This window comes from Teleopsis dalmanni, chromosome 1 (assembly GCF_002237135.1).
Source record: "Teleopsis dalmanni isolate 2A chromosome 1, ASM223713v2, whole genome shotgun sequence".
In the NCBI taxonomy this organism is placed as follows: Eukaryota; Metazoa; Arthropoda; class Insecta; order Diptera; family Diopsidae; genus Teleopsis; species Teleopsis dalmanni.
Window position 1 is genome coordinate 54,599,297 of NC_051846.1, and position 23,173 is coordinate 54,622,469.

Below are 23,173 nucleotides of genomic sequence, written 5' to 3' on the forward strand. Positions count from 1 at the left end.
TATTTTATTTTTAATATAATGACTTACGTCAATGGACGCGAGTTTTTTGAACCAATTCTACAAAAAGTGATTGTCAATTAAGTAAATTAGCGGGAAGTGTAATAAATTATTTAAAATATTTTAATTCATTTATTTGGGATACCATAAAAATAAAATAATATGATGTTACTTAAATATAATAAAAAAAAACTTGCCTAATTGTGGTAGATTAGAAATATGTTGTACTACGAATATTAGCCGCGGGCCGCATGAGGCCCATTGGCCGTGCTTTAAACAGCCCTGCTGTAGAAAATAACATTAATAGTTTCTTAAGTTGAATAACTATGGTTATAATTACAACTTATAAATGATATTAATCTAAATTACTACAAATAATTAATTCATTAATCTAGTTATGTTAGTTATGTCTGAAATGAAGTTTGCCTTTTATTACATATTTATGTAATAGATTGCAAAGCAAAAACAATTTTTTTTTTGAAGAAAAACCTATATCTTTCCCAAAAACCACTAATGACAGATATTTCGCGGTATTCGAAATATCTGTATGAACAGCTCAAATTTCATTTTGAATTTGAAAATTTCTTTAAAAGGGTGTAATCTTTTTCTATTTGAAATAGAATTCTTGTTATAGAATAATAATAATTAATTATAAATTTTATTGTGATTTATAATCATTTAAAAAACAAATAATAATATAAAACTATATACCATAAATAATGTGTGAATATTTATAAGTTTAAGAGTTTTAATCAAATAGTATATATATAAGTGATTTTGTTTTATGCCAAATTTTATTATTATGAACTAACTAAGATTATAACATAAACCAACTCAAATATATATAATAAAACTGAGTTTAAATCTTAACGCAACTTCTTGATAACTCTATAGATATCAAACAGTCTGTTGTGCTGTGAAGCGGTAAGAAAGAGGGTATAAGTAGCCGTTAATAAAATTTTTGGGGAAAAATATGAAAATAATTATTTTCAACTATTAATTAAATATAATTGTGCCCCTTTGCTTCTTCTCATAGGATCTACGGAAACTAATATAAATATAATTTTTGAAAGTTAACAATTATTAATAATAAAATTATATATCATTAATTTTTATTAAATTCTTAATACTAATAAAGACAACACACATTTGTTTATATAAGAAGAATTTTAATAAATTATAAAATAATTTATTTAATTATGGATATTGATTTGAATAAAATTATGGAGAAGTCACACAATTAATCTGCTTTGAATTTTAAAAATTTAATGAAATAATATATAAAAATCTTCCAGAAATCGATTTTGTTCTTGTAAATACCAAATATTTTAGTTTTTTACATGCATTTTGTCTTATTTGTCTTATTATTTCTTTACCCAGATACAACAAACGCCGTTTCTTCTTATATACCAAAAACTGTTAGCTGATGTCGTAATTTGGTTGACTTATGATCCGACCACGTTCATGGCTGCTTCGATTTCGATTTTATGTGTAATGGGAAGAACAGCACTAATCCATATGTGTATTTTGTTTTTTGTAGTTCTTTCAACATTTTATCACCGGTTGTGGCACAGAAAATGGTCAGAGTAGATACATTTTTGTTTTGTTTTTGGTTTTTTAAGCTACGTGCCAGTATCTTTACGCTTCACCTTTTCTTCACCTGCTGTTATTACGCCGAAACATTGGCTGAAACATAACAGTTAAAACATGATCGCCCACTTTGAGCCGCTGTCAATAGGCTGCTTTCTTGGATTTACGAATGATTATAATGTATAATTTCGCGCCTGTGTAGTATCTTATATTTTTTTAAGTTTATTTTTGTATAATTTACATATTTTATTTTAAATCGGGCCAATAATCTGTGGATGAATAACACGAGTGTCTGAATTGTTGTTTGTAAAATATTTATTTTTTCTTGTCTTTTGGAAGTGAATTATGTAAAACTGCATGTAGGAGCAATTTAGAGTAAATATTTTATGGTAAAATATTTGAAATATTTATACAGGGTTGTCAAAATGTCCCTTTAGAATTTTAAGTGCGACTATCTTTTAATTAAAAAAAGACTATCTTAATGTATAGATAGTTCAATATAAGATTGCTAAAAGTTGTAAATGAAATTAGCGTTTTGTTAGAACTATGAGTTACAGCATATATGAGTTATATATATGTAAACTTATTGAATGAGTCAAATCGCAATTTGTTGGAAGTTAAATTTTACAAAAAGGAGAAACTAATTAACGTTAAGGAATTTTAATTAAACATCATTAGAATTCGTTTTTATCTTGCTTTGAGAATAAAGGTTTAGATGCAAAGAACTGCACACCAACATAAGATTGATATCTGCTTTTGAATGTGATGCTTTGTAAGGAAATCTCTAAATGTAATCGTGGTGATATATAATTAACACATAACTTGTGATAATGGGTTTACAATAAAAAATTGTATATTTAAGAAAAAACTGCATGTTTTTTAAATAGACTTCTATACATTTTAAACGCACTGAATCTCTGTAAATTAACCACACCATATTTTTTTATTTCTTGTACTATTTTTAAACTTTATGGTTGTTTTTAATAAATACCCAGTATTAGCATAATTTTGCAATAGCAAATACAATGCCATAAATATTATATGAAATAATGTCTTATAAATCTTATTAGACACTGTCGCCTGAAAAGTAAACATTTTCTTATATTTACTTGTCTTTAATCTATACTTGTATATCAATAATAGATTTACCAAGAATTCTAATTCTCCAATGTTGAATACTCTTAGAAGTTGTAAAAGAGTCATGTAAATAATTAAATTATTTTTTACACTTAGTTTAGATTTTTGATTAATTATGCTAAATTTATATAATTTTATGATATAAAATTTTTATACGATGTCAGCAAATTATTTTTGTTTATGGTATATAAAAATGTATCAAAAACACTATAATAGCTTTACCTTTGATATTAATAAAACAAGTATTTCTTCTATTCCCACTGCTATCATTATAAAGGTAATATAGAAATAAATACAGAGATGATTTCCAATTTATTTAGGTGATAGTTCAATATATTCTGCTTATAATTCTTAAGTTAGTCTTCGTTATGTACTAACAATCTTCATATTAACTTAGATTTTAGAACTGTCAACAATTGGATCCTCTGAAGAAAGTAATCGCCCATAAACAGTCAGCATCAGGCATTAGGAGAGGAATTATGTTCTATCAGGACAACGATTGTCCATCTACATATATTGATAATGACTCGCCAAAAGCCCCAGGAGCTTAGTTGGGAAACTCTTATGCATCCATCTTATAATCCAGACCTGGCACCAAGAAATTACCATCTGTTCCTATCATTGGCAAACGATTTTTCTGATAAAAAATTCGCTTCAAGAGTGGCTTATGAAAACCGACTGTCTCAATTTTTTGTTACTAGGGACTTTTATAAAGAGCCATAATGAAGTTACCTTCGAAATGGCAACATATTATCAAATAAAACGGTGTACATTTGACCCAAATCGGGTCATTATAATTGTAGTAAATAAGCCTTCAATTTCATGCAAAAATAATGGATTTGTTTTTACTATACGTATTATTCATATATGTTATACCGAAATTCAAATTAAATTTCTGCTTTGTATAATATATCTCCAAAAATGTCAAAATCTTTTGTAAGATTATTCTTTCAAATATCATTAATAATATTACTAAGAAGCTGATGGGTTGATATAAAAAATTTAGGTGTTTGTTCCTCCAACATAATAATTTTAGGGCATTTTTGAACTGAAAAATAATTGAATTCAAGACTTGCATTGAATATTTTAGTAAGGTAGAATAAATAGTTGAGTAAACATTTTACATAAGTCAACTTTTTTTAAAATTAAAACTAAATGTTTAATATTTTTTAATATATTCTATATTTCATCTCTCACTGAGAGTCATCATCAGGGTCAGGATGTCATGGTTTTGATTCCGTTGTCTATATTACACGGAATAATATTGAGTGCAGTATAGACAACGGAACCAACAACATGACATCTTGATCCTGATGATGACTGTCAAGGAGAGTTGAAAGATAAAGCGGGATATAAAATATATAAAAACCAAATGTTCAAAATTTAACATTTTACGTAAGTAAAATACAGTGGAAAGTGTTGATAAGGGTTCGCTGGATAAAATTGTTCACCAGCTTTCCAAGAATGAAGCAGAAGACGTATTCATAATTCTGAATTTTTATTTGCAAGCGAATAATACTACAACTAATGATCACTATAAGGCTTTAAATAAATTGGAACATCTTTTTATTGAAAATAAGAAAAAAAATTAAAATCCCAAACCCTAATTTCTGTAAATTTCACTTGACTATAATTTCTGTGCTGTATTTGATTTCAAATAAAATAAATAAATGTCTTAAAATCTAGTTCTAGTATCATTAAAAACAAAAAAAAAATCTTCTAACTCAAAGTCTCCATGAATCGAACCTTTTCTTTGCAAAACGGTACTTCGTTTATGGAAGATTGACTGTATTTATAAAATATTTTTATAGTATAAATGAAAAATTTTTTATTATAAAATCATCTATCATAGACTGCTGAGGATTAGGAAAAAATTACTTTCTGGTGTTAATAAATTTATAAAAATAAAACTTGTATGTTAATATACAAATCATATAAGCTATATATGTATATTATAAAGTACATATTATCTGTATAAATGTAATTAGACTCAAATTTTATTTTTTTAAATTCTGTTTATAAGACTAGCCATAAAAATACAAAATAGAAAATCTAATAGAAATAGAAAAAGGTGCGTAAGTTCAAAACTTATGACTCAATAGTTAATAAATCAAACTCTTCTAGGCATATACGATATACAAATTAATATACGAGTATATCTGCGAGTATTTCAGTAGCTAAAAGTACTTATGCATGACCTCAGTAGCAAGTCTAGCACATTTAAATTTTTATTTGTGAATGCAAATTCAATTAGTTTTTTTTTTATTTATTCATAATATAGAACATTCATACGTCACTAGCACTATTTGCCTTTAAGTACAACTTCACTACAATAAAATGTAGTTATTTGCAAAAAGTATTAGTAGTAAAATTTTGATTTATGAACCATGGAATATACTAAACGCTTTTTTATATTAGTAAACATCACTATATTGTAGTAATATAAACATTTTCTAGTTTCTAGTATGATAAGTTTTATTCATTTTTTATTCGTTTTTTATTGATTTTTATAACCAATTATTTATTCTATACTAGGTGTATACTCTTCTCGGTTGTACCATAAAGTGCGAAAACACAATTTCATTTCTAGGTTCTTTTTTTAATAAATAAAAAATTGTTCCAATGTTGTTTATTATAAATGTCAGTAACTGCCTACATTTGATTTTTATTTCATTTGATTTTAATGTTTATAAATTAAACAATTAAACAATTTCATTATTATTAATTGTTTATTTCTCTGTTTAATCTTTTAAGTGTTAATATTGAATTTGATTAATCTAATAAAATACCGAAGTGTGTAAACAATATTTATTATTTTTCCTATTACCTGTGAAAATGTGTCTTCGAGCTGTTTAAATTAAAGTGCAAAAAACTAAAGAAATACAAATACAGTAAAGACTCAATAATATAAACTAGGCAACTAAAAATCTTTCAGTTAGTATTTAATTTTTTGTATAGCAGTCACAATTGGTAATTATTGCCGTAGAGGTCGTGTTAAGTTTGATTAGAGGTTAAACAAAATATACATTTAAAAATAGCTTAAATCAGGGCTGTCCAAAGCAGGGCCCACGAGGCACATGCGGCCCGCGATGTGTTTCTAATCTACTACAATTACGCAAATTTTCTTTTACTGTACTCTAATAAAATTATATTATTTTATTTTTATGGTGCACCGAATAAACGAATTTAAATTGATAAATTAATAGAAGTAAATTTAACATTATTAACCGTATTTTTATTTTTCTTCAAAACAATTATAAACGTATATATTTGTTTCTATGGCCCTCCAATCTGTGCAGTGATTTGTATTGGCCCGCGATCTCATCTGGATTGGACAGTCCTGATTTAGATCATTTTGTTGATAATCCATACCTTAGATTTTCGAAAAGCTAATTGTTTGTTGTGTCTGCATCTATTTCTAGAAAAATTTTATAATTAAGTTATTATGATTAGATTTTTATTTAGTATTTCAAATGAACTTACAGAAATATGATGACTTTTTCTTAATATAGTCAAATACATTAAATTATACTTAAAATACACATATAGAAAAAATAATTAATCATTGAACACATCAATAAATATAATTCAACCTTAAACCGAATAAACCTTTTGGATCAGTTAGATAAAAAAATAATTAAAAGAATATCTATCTTACGTAAGAAAAAAGTCATTTGTCATAAAAACGGGTTCACACAAGTTGTTTAATGATGGTGAAATTTAACGAATTAAAGTAAAAATTGCTTGAACCCGCACCATATAGTCCATATCTGGCTCCCTTAGACTTTTACGTTTTCAGAAATTTAAAGCAACTCTTTCTTGGAAAGTATTTCTCGTCGAACGAAGAAGCCATTACAGCCGTGGAAATATATTTTGCAGAGCTTCCAAGAAATCATTACTCTACCATTCAATTTAAAAAGACTGCCCCTACATTTAAAGAGTACTCTCGTTATGTGCAGAGCATTTTCGTAATAAAAATTATGTATAATGTCATATTGCAGCTGTGGTTACTTGTCATGAGATCCCGACCTAGCATTCTGGACAAAGGACTCGTGTCCACTCCGTTTGAATGAAGTTAAAATATTATATTGTGTAATAACTTAAGATCCATACTCCGAAGACTAGTTACTGAAAGACTCAGTTCAAAAAGTGATTATTATATATTGTATCATATTTAATATTAGTAAGTATATATTATAATTAATATGTGTTATTATATATTATTTTAAATAATAAAATTTTAAATCAAATGAGTAATCGTTCAAATATAATGAAGTTTTAACGGGTATCATATAAAAGTTAAAACTTTTTAAAATGTACATATATTTTTCATTTGTGGCGCTGCTAGTGTATCATCCTATGGACTTATGTGTTATACTATATATACATAATTGTACAAATAATAAAGAGTGTGTAAATTTCGACAAAGCCAAAGCTGACATCTTTACTTGTTTTTCTTAAGTTTGCTTCTTGTGCTACTTACTCTCAACCTTTATACCATACAAGATGAAAAATTTTTGTAAGAATTGAAATGAATGCGTAATCTAACTTGTTACCCTATATGAGTTTAAGCATTCCTTTTTCGAAATTAATCATTATAAAAGCATAATTTTTTATCCATTTATCTGATTTTGTAGTTCCTAATATGCATCGCACTTTTCAAAGAAGATTACCAGAAATTCTTTACCTCTGATGGAGCATAAAAGTGCATCAGTTGTATTTCTTCGAAAGTCCATGTATCAGAATTTTTGTAAGAAGAATGCAACACACAAAGCTGGTATCTTTGATGTTTACTTAATACTTTGTAGCACTAATACACTTCCACAAAAAAAATATAAGTTTTTAAATCGTCAGTAAAACTTACTTACATGACGCATACGACTTTTTAACGAAATTTGCATGCACAGCTTTTGCTGTTGAACTTGTTCTCCATTCTGAGAAATCTTTAATCACATTGAATAAAGGTCAGGAATTGCAGTTTGGGGTTTCACATTCTGCATTTAAGTCTTATGTTTTGGCTTTACTGCAATAATATTAACATTATCTGTATTATGTTGGCTTTAATGTATTTTTGTTTATGCGAATTTTCTTTTTAGCAGTGCAGAGTAAAACTTAAACTTAGGGAAATGAGAAAACAATAACAAAAAGTATCTGTATCTGCTATTCGATTCTAAGTAAGCGCTTTTTAAGAATTTCGTGCCTGCGCAAGTAGGAAGTTTTAATTGTTTATATAATTTTATGATGCCTATCTTAACAATTTTACAAAGCACATACAACACCATTCCTAATGATAAACTTTTATGCTGCAATTTAAAATGTTTACAAAAATCTTTAAAAATATGTAATTATAGATATTTTCTTGGAATTCGTCAGCAAGAGCCTTTTATATACGAGTATGTATATACTGCTGTGTCAGTGTATGTATCTGTGTGTTTACAATCTCAGAAGGTATTGTGTACGTTAATTAAACATTAAGAAGACAGGAAAGCATATATAATTGTTTGAAGGGAAACAATAGATTTTATTTAAGAATGTTTCTGAAATGTAAACTTCTAAATTTGTTTTCTTTGAAAAATCTCAAGGGTGCAACTTAAACTCTCGTAAATTAAATATAAAAAAAGCTCATATATGGAAGTGTACTGGTTTTTCTCCTCCATAACATTGTTGTTGTTGTCGTTGTTGTTTAATTTAATGTTCTATTAAAAAGCTTGTTGATATAAAATGTATGTAACAAATACATATTAAATTATATTGTAAAAGTAGTATAGGGAAGAACAACGTTAGGGTCGTTAAAAATATATTTATGTTACTTGTATTTTGTTTTTAAATTAAGATGATATTTTTTTACTTGTTGCTCAAAGATATTACAGTTTCAGCCTAAATCATTTTTAAATATGCAAAATGCAATTTTTATTAGAATATTAAATATATTTTTATTTTTATTTTTATACAAAACTCTTAAAAAACAAAAAAAAAACTGTCGTCGTGATGCTTTATGCGACGATACATTAGAAAGTAACTTCAGCAAATTGAAACGTAAACAAAATTTCATTAAATTTTATGTAGGTTTTAAACCCAGCTCAGCCACTTTATTTCAGTGCCAAAATACTTTCAATTTTACATTAAAAAGAAAAAAATTATTTTATTTGAATTTTATGTGCCACTCAACTTGAGATTTCCACTCAATTTAACCCGAGCTTGCAACATATGTGCACAAATATCTATGCAATTGTGTGCCATATATGAATATATATACAACTTGTAGATACTTTTGTGTGTATGTCAACTTTTGCTCTACAAAAACGAATTTATATTCAATTAATATTCAAAAAAGTTTTTAATTAGATGCTGTTTGCTTTTAAATCAAAATTTTATTTATTTTGAACTTATAATTTTATAAAACTTTTTTTACTTTCACTTCTTGTAAAAGTATTTTCGGCGCTTATATAACTTCCTGTAACTTCAATACTGTACATTAAATACATATTTAAACATATATAAATTGTATTAAAAAACTAATCTCACGAATAAATTACACTGCAATTAGTGTCGTTTTGTAGAAATATATAGCATCATATAATATATAATAGGTTAGATGAAAATATTTTGATCTGACATATAGGTGACGGCCTCTATCTATTATTCTGTCGTTTAAAGTGTAAGATGCCCAATCGCTAGTTAACAAGTTTTTGTAAACAACTTTTGTTATAATTAAAACAATAAATAATATAGTTTTAAATGTAGATTTAACAGTGCTTTTTGATGGAGAAACACACCATTTAAGCACAAAAGTTTATTATTATAAATAATTATAATACAATAAATAATTGCAATATGTGGTTAGCACGACTTTAGATTTTTTTTACAATCTTTTATTAATTCTCCCGAGTTTTAGACTATCAAACATCAAATAGTAAAGAACAACTGCCGTAGGCTTGCTTTGATCAAAGTTGTTCAAACCTGCGTAGTCACAGCAGGATAAATGCAAATAAAATATGTTTTCTGCTATTATCTGATATATATAAAAATGTGTTCTGGAGTCGTTGATATATATTCTTGACATCTATAAGTGGTATTAAAATCAAATCTGCTCATTCAAATTTTGCATCATCAAAACTAAATTCATATTTACTACTGTAGTTCTCATTATTTTTACTTTGGGTCACAAACTTAAACAAAAGTTGTCAGTGTAATTTTTTAGTGCTTTTGGATGAGTATTGCTTCGCATGTTTTATATTTTAGCTGTGCTTGCCTGCACATAATTTTAACAATTTTTGATATGTTTACTTATATTAGATCAACGAATTGTGCGTAGTCTAATAGTATTTCTATTAATGGCACTTCTTAAAAATAATATGTTGATTTGCTTTTATTTGCGATTTTGAAATATATTGTATAATGTGCCAGTGTGCCGATTGAGTCATTGTGATCCATCGTTGTTCTAAAGCGTGGACTGTTACTTAAAATATGAAAGCTATTTTTCTCATTGCAATAGCTGTTTAAAATCATAGTTCGCAGGACAATGGATATGCTCAATTTAAACGCGGTTATTAAATTTTACAAAATTGTTTTTAATGACAGTATGAACATTTGTCCATCAGTTAGATTTCAGCAAAATTCATTACTTACCATATATCAAATTGTAGACGAAACATGACTACATCACAATATTCCGGAAACACATCGTCTTTTAGTATTTTGAAATGGGAAATCTATATTATATGTCGATTACTCGTATTTAAAGAAGAGAACAATTATTAGTAGCAAGAATTATAAGGTTTTGTGGTTTCGTTTAAAGTATTAAAGCCTGAGTCTGAAGTGGATAAAAGCTTCTCGAATTATGTATTATATTTATATACATATTTTTGTATATAAAAATTGGTGCATACAATACACAAATGCTCAAGCAGTACAATGGCGGTGCTTCAAAAGACGTATATAAGATTGTAACAGGTGACGAATCATGGATATAGGTATGCGTATGAGCCGATACATAAACAGCAGTCGACTGTATGGATATTTCAAGATGAACCAAATCCAACAAAAATTATTTGTGCTCGAAGCACTTCGTAACAAATGGTGTCTTGTTTTTTCGGGAAAACTGGGCAAGTGGCCACTAGACTATTAAAGGAACGTAAAACGGTCAATTCCGTTTAACTTAAGTGAAATACGGAAAACAAAAATTCCGCCGTCGGATCATTCTCCATCTGCATCAAGACAATGCGACAACCGACTATTTGAAAATTCAAAAAATCAAATTAATGGGTCATCGTCCTTCTGATTTCGGTTCCTGAATGTCAAGAATATATTGCGATTTTGATTTTTGTCGGTGGAAGAAGCTGTTGTTGCATTTAAAACCCATGTTTTTGAGCTGTCTGAAGAAGATTGGAAAAAATGCTTTGACAAATCCATATTATATATATTTTCGTTGGTTAAAATTTTTAGCATTACCTTGACTCATTTCCACTGATCTCTGCTTAATCTGAACTTGTTAATTTTTTATTTACGCTATAACTTAACGTTATGGTGTTCACGTTATCGAGAATGTACTGTAATTTAAAATGTGTTTAATTTACTTCAAATGATTTGATTTGATTGTGCGTTTTTCTAGTTTAATTATTATTTTATTTTGATACCCTTTTTACATTGCTTTTTGACAACAGTGAACAGTGAATATTTATCATCGTGTCAGTTTTAACAAATATTCAAAACTTACTAAATCAGCATTGACAATTATGTGCCTTTGGGACAGCAACGCCATAAATCATATAAATATCCTTATGGCACACAATTTTACTCCAGCAGAGTAAAATCAAAGAAAATTACGCTTTTAAATAAAATTTATTTAAAATCTAAGTTCTGAGTCTATTTTCACTTAACTCTATTCAAAGTAAAACAATTTCTATTTCAATGAAGTCAGCAAATTCAACTTTAATTAATTAATTTAATTATTTTCAATTAATTTTATTTTCTTAAAATAATATATCAAAAACTTGTGACAGTGCATTCCGCGAAAGGTTAAAAGGTTTTAATTGAAGTAAAGCATAAAAAAATTAATTCTCTTTGTCAAATGCGTTGAAGATGGGAGAGACGTCTTAATTAATTTGATACACTTTGATACACAAAATCATTTCCTTTTCCGATTTGATTTAATTTTCTGACAATTGTTCGTTATTAAATTTTGTATTTTATTTTTGGCTTTTGTCGTCATAATTTTTTAAAATAAATATAAAACTAAAAAACCAAAAAATACATTCCAAAGTACACACAATACAAAAATATTTCAGTTTTGAAAGTCATGAGTGCACATCAAAGTACTGCTGACTTCAGATATGAGATATGAGACATGAGACATGTCGCTGCAATAGGTGAGGAAAACATACTTGTACTGTGAAAATCATAAAAAAATCATGTGTGGCTCACGCTGAGTCCACGATTGGTTTTAGAACGTCAAATTATTAAAAAATATTGAATGGTGAAAGGAAAAGAGGAAGTTCAAAGATTGACTGACTTATTGCATTGGACTTGTGTTCAGTCTCCATAGGGTTTGCCTTAACATATTTGCTTTTCTTAATAATGTGAACGTGTTTTAAATTTATGAAAACACATTTTTTTATATATAAAACGTGTAATAAGTAACAACAACGATAGCTACCTTAAATATTTTCATTGAAATATTTTTTTTTTTAATTATAAAAAAAAAAATAAAAAAAAAGATGTCTATAAAATATTTATTTATAAAATGTTATGGTTTTGAAAGAGTTTTCACAAATATAAAAAGGAAATTATTATTTCTGCAAAGGAAATAAAAAATTTTTAAAATATCAATTTATGAGTTTGCATAGCACATTTTTATTAATAGAAATTAAAAAAAAATATATAGGAGTTGTAGATACATTTAGTGTACATTTTTTTAAAAATGTTGATGGAGAAAATGAGGAAAAAAAACAAAACTTCTGTATGAGACTTGCACTTATTAAAACCAATTATTAAAACCACATATTAAAACCATTTCTTAAAAATGAATTATAAATATATATATATTATATTAGCTCTTTTCTAAAAAGATCTAATATTCGAAAATTGAATCCCAAAAAAAGAAAAAAAGAAAAGATGCGAATTAAGAAAGGTCAAAGGGAAAAAAGGGAAAGAAAAAGTGTTAGGGGAGTTTTACATGTAGCTAAGAGGTAACAATAGATTTTATAAATGAGATCTAAGAATAACAGTCGTAAAGTAGAATAAAAGTAAAAATATTCAAAAAGAAAGAGAACATACTGAAAAGGGTTATTTCTCAGCGCACCCTGGAGGTTATTAAACATCGGTTTAATCGGTGGGATATTAGTTGGTATATTGTAACAGCGAAAGAAAAATCTCCGCTGATTTAGTTGAGATGAATAAGCTAGAATATTGTAACTGAGTTCTTGATTTGAGTATATCTACATATATATGTGCAGTATATGCATTGGAATAAAGAAGTAATTTATATTTTAGATGGCGCTGTAACAATTTTTACCTAGACGTTATTTGAAGATGAGACGTTGATTAGCACAGAAAAATATAGCCCACAAATAACAATTAACATTATTTACATTAAAGAAATAATTTGTTTTTTACTAAAAATATATTAGCGCCACTCAACGAAGAAGTTATTATTGCTTTACTATTGTTTGACTAACAAATAAGACTTACTATTACTATTCAACCAAATAAATGCTATGTTTGTATGTGAGTGGTGCCCGCAGCTTCAGCTGTTCTGGCCAAGTGATGATTGGGAAGAATAAACGATACTTGTTTACCATTCATTCGTCGTGGTGTTGCATATTCACCACTGGGTACTGAAATTCAAAGATCAGCAGAGATATTGGTAGGCCACGCTCCTTACTATGAAAAAAGTTATGTCCAAAACAGATAACTTCATTTGGAACCGGCGAAAATTCATTAAAATATACAATGGGGCTTACAATTTATTTGTGCATTTTCTTGATACATGTGTTTGTAGAGCACCATGGTTTTAAGCCTTCAGATACACATGCTAAACAATACTGTTACTGTCTGTATGTGAATATGAGTATTAATAAGTAAAGTAACAGTTAAAAAATTTCAAAAAATTGTAGACGACGCTAAAAAAATTCTCTGGATTATAATAAAAACAATAAGTGAAATGTAATATTTATATCCGTTTATATTTTGTATCAATTAAGTTTTTGGATCTTATTTAGTGAGAATAAATGAAGTAAAATATATTTAAATGCATAAATCTAGAATCAATATTATATGATAATCATTCGGTTAAATGAATAGAAGAGAAGAGAATGAATAAACGCTTTGATTTGATCTCAGTTGTCATAGGAGTAGAAAAACCCAACAAATTGAGAAACTAAGATCGGGTGTGAACTATGAAAGCGAGATTATTACAAACTAAATTCAATGGAACTACCCTTTGATGTTCATATGTATCGTCATTAAACTGTGATATTATTAATATGAAGTTAATAGTAATGAGAGGAAACTCTAACATAGTTTCAATCTAAAAATTTCATACGTATAAAACATATACGTACGACATATAACATATATTACACCATATATTAATATATACAATAAACATGTTGTATATATGTATATGTATATTAATATTATAAATTAAAATTTATTACTTATAATATGTACATATATAGAAGAATATCTTATAACAGTTATTATTATTATTACTATTACTATTAATATTACTATTATTATTAATATTACTATTATTATTAATATTACTATTATTAATATCACTAATATTATTAATATTATTATTATAATTATATATATGATATACATACAAAAATACATGCATTGATATAAATTGAAAAATAAATATGCACATATCTTTGGTTGTAATTTTATTACATTATACAGTGAGCTTAAAAGTATACTACATTTATTTTATGTACACAATATACTCATATAAAGTGTTTTATGTTACATATTCGACTAAAAACTAATAATACTGCATTATATTGTATTTAAAAAGAAATATTTGTGTGTTTAAATTTTTATTCAGTCACATTTTGCGGTCACCATTTTTTTTGCTACAAAAGTTATCAGCAAATGCAGTGGCGTCAAATCAAAAGCAAAAAATGTAAGAAATATTAATTTCCAAAACCACAAAAATGAAAAAAATTTCTTAATCCAACTGGTATAGACAGAAGTTATTACGTTTTTTGGGGTATTTTATTTAGTAATAAATTCGTAGAAATTTAATTTAAAGTCTGATATACGATCCATTGAGCAAATCAAATACATAAACAAATAATAATGTTTAAGGCATTCAATGCAATTATAATATGTAATTCTATATACATAATTATGTATATAAAAATATTGTAGAAAAACTTAAGATCATTGTAATATTCTATTACTTTCAAAAACAGTAATAGAATAAGGTTTCTTTTAAAATAACTTGTACCGAAATCGTTAGCAATTTGACAATAGGAAACTTTTAATATTATAAACAATTTTTTCCAATACACGGATATCTTAACACCACGTTTCTTCTTTGGACTATGCAGACACACATATACTTAGTGGAATAGAATTGAATTTGCTGACAGATTACCTAATAGAATATATTATTTAACATTACGTTTTCAGCCAGATTAGGTCTGTCTACAGCCAAAATGTCTTCTATCCCATAGTCATCTAGCCGTATTATTTTTGACTCTTAGTGTGGTTGGATAATGTTGAGAAAAAAGTTTTTGTCTATTTAAAATAAAAGAGATAAATATTAATGAGTATATAAAGACATTCTGGTCATCATGATTTCTCAGACTGTGTTCTCGGTAAGGAAGGGGATATAAGGATAGTTTTTGTCCACACCGGACATAAGCACGTCTACAAAACATGTTCTAGTCTCCATACAGTTTAACATTTTATATTTTGAATCATATTTTTCAAATATTGGAAATATTATGTATTTGTGAATATTGTGTGAAAAAAACACGTATCAATATAGTAATAAAGGTGGAAAATTCAAAATTGTGATATGAGTCTCTGTAAAACATGCCTTCATAAAGAACATAAAATTGCTGTGACTATTAATCATATGGTTGTATGCATAACATGGCACTAAGATGTTTTAAACACGACATTAGGTAATATATATCCTTCAATATTGTATTTTATTATATCATGTATAAAAATTTAGACTTCGATTAATATATAATATTAATATAGACCAGAATATGTTTTGTAAACGAGTTTATGTGCGGTTCGGACAAAAACTTTGGCCTAATATCCTCTTCCTAACCGAAAGCAAAATCATAAATACCAGAATGTCTTGGTGTTATAAATAAAGTTATATATGCTTCTGTAGGCACTTCTTACCAGGATTACTTTCGAAATTATGAGTCAGGGAAGGAAAAACATAATATTGCTCATCTGTTTTGTGATTTCCTAACACTAACAATATGGCATCTATCTACTATGGTAGTGTTGGAGAATCTGCTTCCAGATATTAGGTTTTTTGTTGTTGAACTGTACTCAAATTTTCAAATGTTGGCATTAATAGATCATTTTAAAAAAGCAAAAAGGTCATTACCCGAATATCGTGATATGGCTTATATTTTTGCTCACATTTTCGTCGCTGAGCACTATATTAATAAGGATATACTATATAAAAAGCTGTACTATAAGGTTCAACTTCCTTAACTGTTTATCTGACATCCGAAATGTATGTATGTATAAAAAGTTTGAGGTTTTTATTAAAATTACTCAATGGTTTCCCGGTCCAGCATAAATATATCTCAATTTAAAATTGTTTACTGATGGCAACCATGCTTTAAACATTTTATGTGGTATTAAAACCCACTTCTGTCGGCCAGCATCTGACATCTACTAATAGTGTTACTTAGAAACTAAAATTCACATCCCATGGTATAACCTGTATAGACTTCTAAAAATAAATGAAGTAGAGTATCACAAATTAGAACTCTTAGATATTAGAACCCCTAAAAATTAAAACCGGAATGTGTAATATATTGAATGCTTTTTTTAATGCTTCTGGTTTTAATCTTAGAAAGTTTTCTTTCTTTCTCTCATTCTTTAACATAAGTTGTTGATCGACAGTATATGTACAATATGTATTTGTTTTTTCTTCTTTTGCGTCTATTAAAACATTAATAATGCAATGAAATGGTACAAAAGTAGTAGATGACCAATCTTTCGGAGATTCGTAGTGACATAGTTTCTTTTAAAAATTAATTTCAAACAACAAACCATATGCGAATTAAAGATTTATTGCAAATGTATAAAAAAAATTTTTTAATAAAAATAATATTTTTGTATAAATTTTGTACTTTTTCTAATAAACATTTATTATAAAACATTTATTAGATTTATAATATTTCGGAAATTTTAACTATCTGCAATACAAAGTGGTTCTCAATTGTGTGCATCTACAGTGTTGAACTTATTGTACAAATTTTTTTATATTTTTTTGAAATGGTTTTTTGTAATTAATATATTTATTGTTTATAATTAAAAGGAATAACGCCCATTTAAATTTTTTTTGCTTTATAATATACTATCATTCACTTTTTTATCGTGATCGAAAAGTAATGCATACGGAACCAAAGCATCAGTAATACTTCTCATACTTATTTTTTAAAAGAGTTCAATGTAAAACGTTTGTTTAAAACTCAATTATTGTTAATTTTTGTTTTTAAAATAAATAAAATTTGCTGAATAATTTATTACAAAAATGGTGAAGAGACAATTGTAAAGATTTTCAACACCTTTTTTGAAACAAAGTGTTAGTGAATGAATTAGAGCCAAAAATAGTATTTGACGATATCGGAAGTTGTTAATAAAATATACAAATAAATACTTTATTTATTAAAACGTAATTTATAATTATTAAAAAAATTATACTAAAAAAAAAAAAAAATATAAATAGTGATAATTAAATAAAACAAAATACTTTAAACAATAAATTAATATATAATACAAAATTGATGTTCGCTGTTTTTTTTTTTTGCAAAAATTTCCTATAAAAATAAATGAAAAACTTAAGATACAAAAAAAAAAATTGTTAATCAAATAAATTAAAAACATGAAAAAGAGCAGAAACAAAATTTTGTTAACAAAATTGTCTTGTCGTTTCTTTTAAAATTTAATAATAATAATAATGATAATAATAAATCACAATAAACATGGAATTGTGTGTTAAGTTGATGGTTAATATTGTCATTCATTCATCTCAACGCATGGAGCTCTTCTAATACCTGTTCAAAAGCAGCTTACCCAGTAATGTGATCTTTTGTGGTGAATTAGAGCGTCTTAACTATTGTTAAGTCAACACAATTGAACTGAAATGAGTTAACAAAATGCTATGAATACCGACTTTTACGTGGAAATCACACTGTTTTCAACTGTAACTTGTAACTATTTAAGTTAAGATGGAAAATAAAACAGATTTAAATAAAATAAGAATAAAAAGTGTCACATATCTGAAACGTCTTAACATTTAGAGCGACAACTGCCCATTAATGCAAAACGAGAATAGAAGAACGCCTCCACAGACAGCATCTCCATTAGTAGCAGTGCTAAAACAAACTTTCGTATCTTTTTGCTCATACTTGGTGGCACACTATAATTGTGATAATGAAGTTAAGCACTCAAAAATGGTCAAAACAAGCTACAACTGAGTAACACTTGGCCATAATGAAAAAGTGCAAATCAAAATAAAAATGAAATCAGCAATAATCGAGCAAAAGATACAAAAACTGTGCTCTCAAAGCTAGCAACGCTTAAGGCCTTTTGTGGGATATTTTCTAAAGTAATTAAGTTCAAGTTTTGCTAAGTAAGTTTAGTTGCTTGAGAGCAGTCAACGGCTAAACACTTTGATTTTGCTTTGTACGCTTGAATTGTTTTAAATAATAATAAATAATAAAATAAAAAAAGTTCAAAATCTTAAAGTACTAGTGTTCCCCGATTTTTGTCTACAACTCGAAAATAAAAAATTGAAACGAACGTGCATCGCCTCGCCTCGCCTCTAAGAAAAAATTAAATATACATAAATTATAATAATTTAAATTTTTAAACGAAATTAGCTGTGTACTTCGTATACGTAATTAAAAACGTGCTTGAAGAATAGTGATTGTGCAATAGAAATTAAGAAATTATAATGTCATTCTTTCGCAATATACGTTCGACAATAACGCGTAGCAAAAGTTCGTCGCGTGACACTTCGCCAGTGCGTAACTCACGGCCCGGCAGTGTTATTAGTAGTGTAACTGAACGTAGAGACTCGATAGATTCTCGCGCAGAATCCATACTAAATCGCAGTGATACGTTCATATTAAATTCCGATCAGGAAGATAAAAATCACTCAAACACATCGACTTTAGAAAAAAAATCGAAAAAATCAAAAGTTTTAAGTAAATTCAGTACATTTACGAAACGTAAGAAAACGCCAACTCCAGAACAAACGAGCATGGAACATCATCCCAGTGACAATGCTACAAATACTTACTACAAATGGAAAACTGAAGGAAGCTCGAATATAGATTATGATTCCCTAACAGATCCATTTAATTTTCTCTATGAGCAACAATCAAGTCTTAAGTCTCTACAAAATGGCAACATAGAACCGGCCGTGCAAAGGAGTAATAATAGCAATAACAATAATAGCACCTTCGATTCGTCCACTTATAGAAAGAGTAAAATGCCATTACATTTAAAAGAACAATTGGAGCAGTTGAAAACACAGACAAGTACAGACTTAGATGAAACTGAGGAAAATGAAAGTGATAAATACAAAACTGTCACTTTAAATACTTTTCGTAAATCATTTCGGGATAAATTTTTGCAACAACAAAAGGACGCTCCATATAATCCCGCCTGGTTTGTTAAAGTTGAATCACCTGCACCGACAGTAAATAAAACTGATAAGGCCGACGATTCAGTTAAACAAAGACGTGAATCAAAAGAAAATCGTCCTGACTTTTTTGAGTTTGAAAATGAAAACTATCGTCCACAATCACGTTCACCAGTACGCGATCGCAGAACGCAACATGCATCCCGCTCTAGCACACGTTCACCTGTAAAAAGAAATGAAACATTCCGTGTTGAGCGTAACAATGAAAAAGTTCCAACAACAACAACGACTACAACAACAACAACTGCACCTTCAATACGTATTGAAATAAAAAATTCTATAGCACCAAATATGCCTGGACGAATTGTACCAGTTGGGGTAGCCAAACCCATGCCGTCGCAATATAATACAACACAATATAAACAACAGCACAAAAATGTTATAACAACGCCTACTCCAATGACAACAACAACAAATATTAGCCACATAAGCCACAAAAATGCACCTTTAAAAACTTGGCTTAAACCGCAAACAGTTTCGCCCAGTCGAAATTCAAATGTGACCCATAGCTCTGGACGATTTCAAACGCTGGTGCAAATGCGTAACGATGCTAATACTTCAAGACAATACTCCCCGCATACTACACGTAACGGTGCATTGTCAACACGTATACAGCTTGGCGGTACAACAGCAGCAGCAACAACAACAACAACAGCAGCGCCGAAACTTTATACAAGCGCCACAACAACACGTTATATGCCGCACATCAGCTCCACCGCAGTTGGAAACTATGAACTGCATAAAAGCCATTTAACACCGACGCTGCAAGCAGTGCATAAAACACAGAAGCCTAGTCCAGTGCAATTTTCACATAAACCAAAACATACCACCTACTTTGGAGATACACATTTACCGCAAACAATGGTAAATAGTGCGCATTACAGTGGCACCTGCGCATTTGGTAGCGCTGCTAAGATCTCGCAAACTCAAGCGCTACCACAGACACGTACGACAGCAGTAAATCGTACCGCTGGCAGCTATTTAAGACATTACCAACCATTGCAACAGACATCACAACAACACCAACAACAACGAGTTATTGTACCACTGCAGAGGCGTTCTCGTTCGCCGATCAAAATGCCATGGAGATAGATCAATCGCATGTGGGCGTAGGTAGCTGACGCAGAACGGATTACGAAATATTTTTGTTGAAAATTAAATAACAATTGTTAAATTATTCTAAAAATATATATATGTAACTATAATTACATTTTTTTATTTACATGCACTATTATATACAGGGTGATACATTATGCTTTGCAAAAGTTTGATTGTGGAAAAAACTGTGGGTGTTATAACATTGAAAATTAAAAAAAAAAATATGAAAAACTAATATTTAAAAAAAATTTGGTAGAAATTTTCAAGAAAAAAATGTTGAGTTTGCCAATCATATTGCAGTCAATAATATTAAAAGAAAGAATAAAATAGATAAAGAAAGATCTTTACAATTAAGTATCATCATCTCTTAGTAATTTTAATATCCAACAAAGAGAAAGAAAATAAAAAAAGTGTAATATTAGACTTGAAAGTGTAGCGGGTATGGTAAGGCATACACTGTTATCATATTTGCTATAACTAAGCAGGGTTGTGAATTGTATAAAATTTTAAAGTAATTCGGTTCAGTGGTTAGATATTTTAAAACATTGTTCGGCTCAAAAAATATTTCATCCAATATTCGGCTTAGGTTCAGAATTACTAAAGCTAAAAGTTCGATTCGTGGTTTAGTAGAATTACACTAAAAGATCCGGCTCATTACAGCTGGTTTTTAAAACCGGTTTATCGGATTACTGCTGATAGTTTCTTACAATGTAGTGTAGAAGTAGTACAGTACATAAAATGTAGGTGCTTGTCTCTTGTGTTTTTTCGGAAGTTTTCCTATCTAAATATACTTGATATTTAATCTACTGTCTACAAGTAACGTTAAAAATTGCACCCTTTATGTTGCAATATGTTACTTATTACAAATTTAAAACATATTTCAAATTGATTGTCTCGAAATATACCTTTTTTTCAACAGATCGGTATCTGTGTGATTAATTTAAAGTTATTTTGAATCTATCATTGAAGTATAGTTTTGTTTCATTATCGCTACTCTCGTTCGTCGTGTCGTATGCCAAGCTATTATAAAGGACATCAAACCGTCGTACCAGCAACTTCATCAATGCTCAAAATAATTTATACAACCATCCCTGTGGTTTTATTTTATCGTACTTTGGTACTTGACTCTGATATAATATATAAAACTTATTTAAAAATTTCTCTTTCTGCGTTTCAAAAAACTGACTCTAACATAAACCGGCTCTTCACTTTGGACCCGAGTTCACACCACTTCTTAAGTGGGTAATAGCCTCAAGTCACATTCATAGTAATGACATGTGTTGCAAAAACGTTTGTATCCCCTTCGAAACGCCGCAGATGTTGGTGATATAGTTGAAATTGAATTGTGACATAGTTTTTCAAAATTAAAGACGATACAAAATATTACAATTAGGTCTAATGAATACCTAAAGCTTCTGCAAAATCCTTAACAGTCACTCGACAATTTTCCATAACCTTATCAAATGCTGACACGATAATTTTTAGTGTTCATATCGTTTTTGGATGTCCTTGACATAGATCGGTCTTAATGCCTGTTTAACCATTTTTTAAAGAATTATCCCTCTTACAAAGCATTCATTTTGAAGGAGCAAACGGAGCAGATAGCAATTTTTGTCTATTGTTGAAAAATACACTAGTATGCCAAATTCAAATAGCTTAAAAAATAAAACATTCCAGTATCAAAATGAAGTTTTGGTTATATTCTTGTGAAAGAAATAGTATTAAGTGAAGTCGATGTATTAGTTTTATCATTAACGAATAGATGGCGCTCCGAGAGCTTATTAAGCTAGAAAGTATAGATGCCGTAGAATTTTTTAATGCAATAATGTATTCTAAAATTATTATTTAAATATACAATAAATATTTTTATCAGCAGTGCTTTACTATACATACTAATTAAAAAAAGTATATGTACAAATAAAGTTTTAGCTTAAAATTTCATTAATTAAAAAATAAATTTTGTTGTTTATACATCTACGGCAACTCTCAGTGTCTTAACTTAAATATAGTCAAATCTAAAATAGTCTAGTAACTAATGTTGAAATGCTTAAATGGGCCTTAATTTATGCGGCTAGCAGCGTCGCCATTGGCAGAATGTTGCACGGTCAACGGTATAATTAAATTTAATTAAATATTTTATTGATCATACAATTATCAGATTTCAAAACCACATAATGACTTCTATGAGAGTTACTGTAATGTCCAACAAACTAATGATAAGAGCTGGCATTGACATAGTGTGTACGATGAGTAGATGGGAAAAATAACAAATAAGAGGTATTAAAAAATTTTTAATGAATTTTTTGCTAAATTTCTGTTTTGAACATTAAACTCTGTGAAAGTAATTAAAGTACAGCACAGAATCTAATTAAATATAAATTATTTGCAATATTAAATCAGTTACTAGGAAATTATCTAAAACCACCT

At 28.2% G+C, this 23,173-nt stretch overlaps 2 protein-coding genes across 2 annotated transcripts in view; both read left to right on the forward strand.

Annotated features, from left to right (window-relative positions):
• LOC119681503 (prickle planar cell polarity protein 3-like) overlaps nucleotides 1-23,173 on the forward strand; it is a 137,809-nt gene that overhangs the window by 21,403 nt on the left and 93,233 nt on the right. The gene's annotated exons all lie outside the window — the stretch shown is intronic.
• Nucleotides 18,571-20,847, forward strand: LOC119673386 (probable serine/threonine-protein kinase DDB_G0275165). The gene has a single exon (XM_038084650.1). It carries the CDS (start codon nucleotides 18,896-18,898, stop codon nucleotides 20,738-20,740), a length of 1,845 nt encoding a protein of 614 aa, XP_037940578.1. The 5' UTR covers nucleotides 18,571-18,895; the 3' UTR covers nucleotides 20,741-20,847.

What these genes read in the sequence shown, in the direction of transcription:
- LOC119673386 (XM_038084650.1), top strand. Translation starts at nt 18,896, where the DNA reads ATGTCATTCTTTCGCAATATACGTTCGACAATAACGCGTAGCAAAAGT.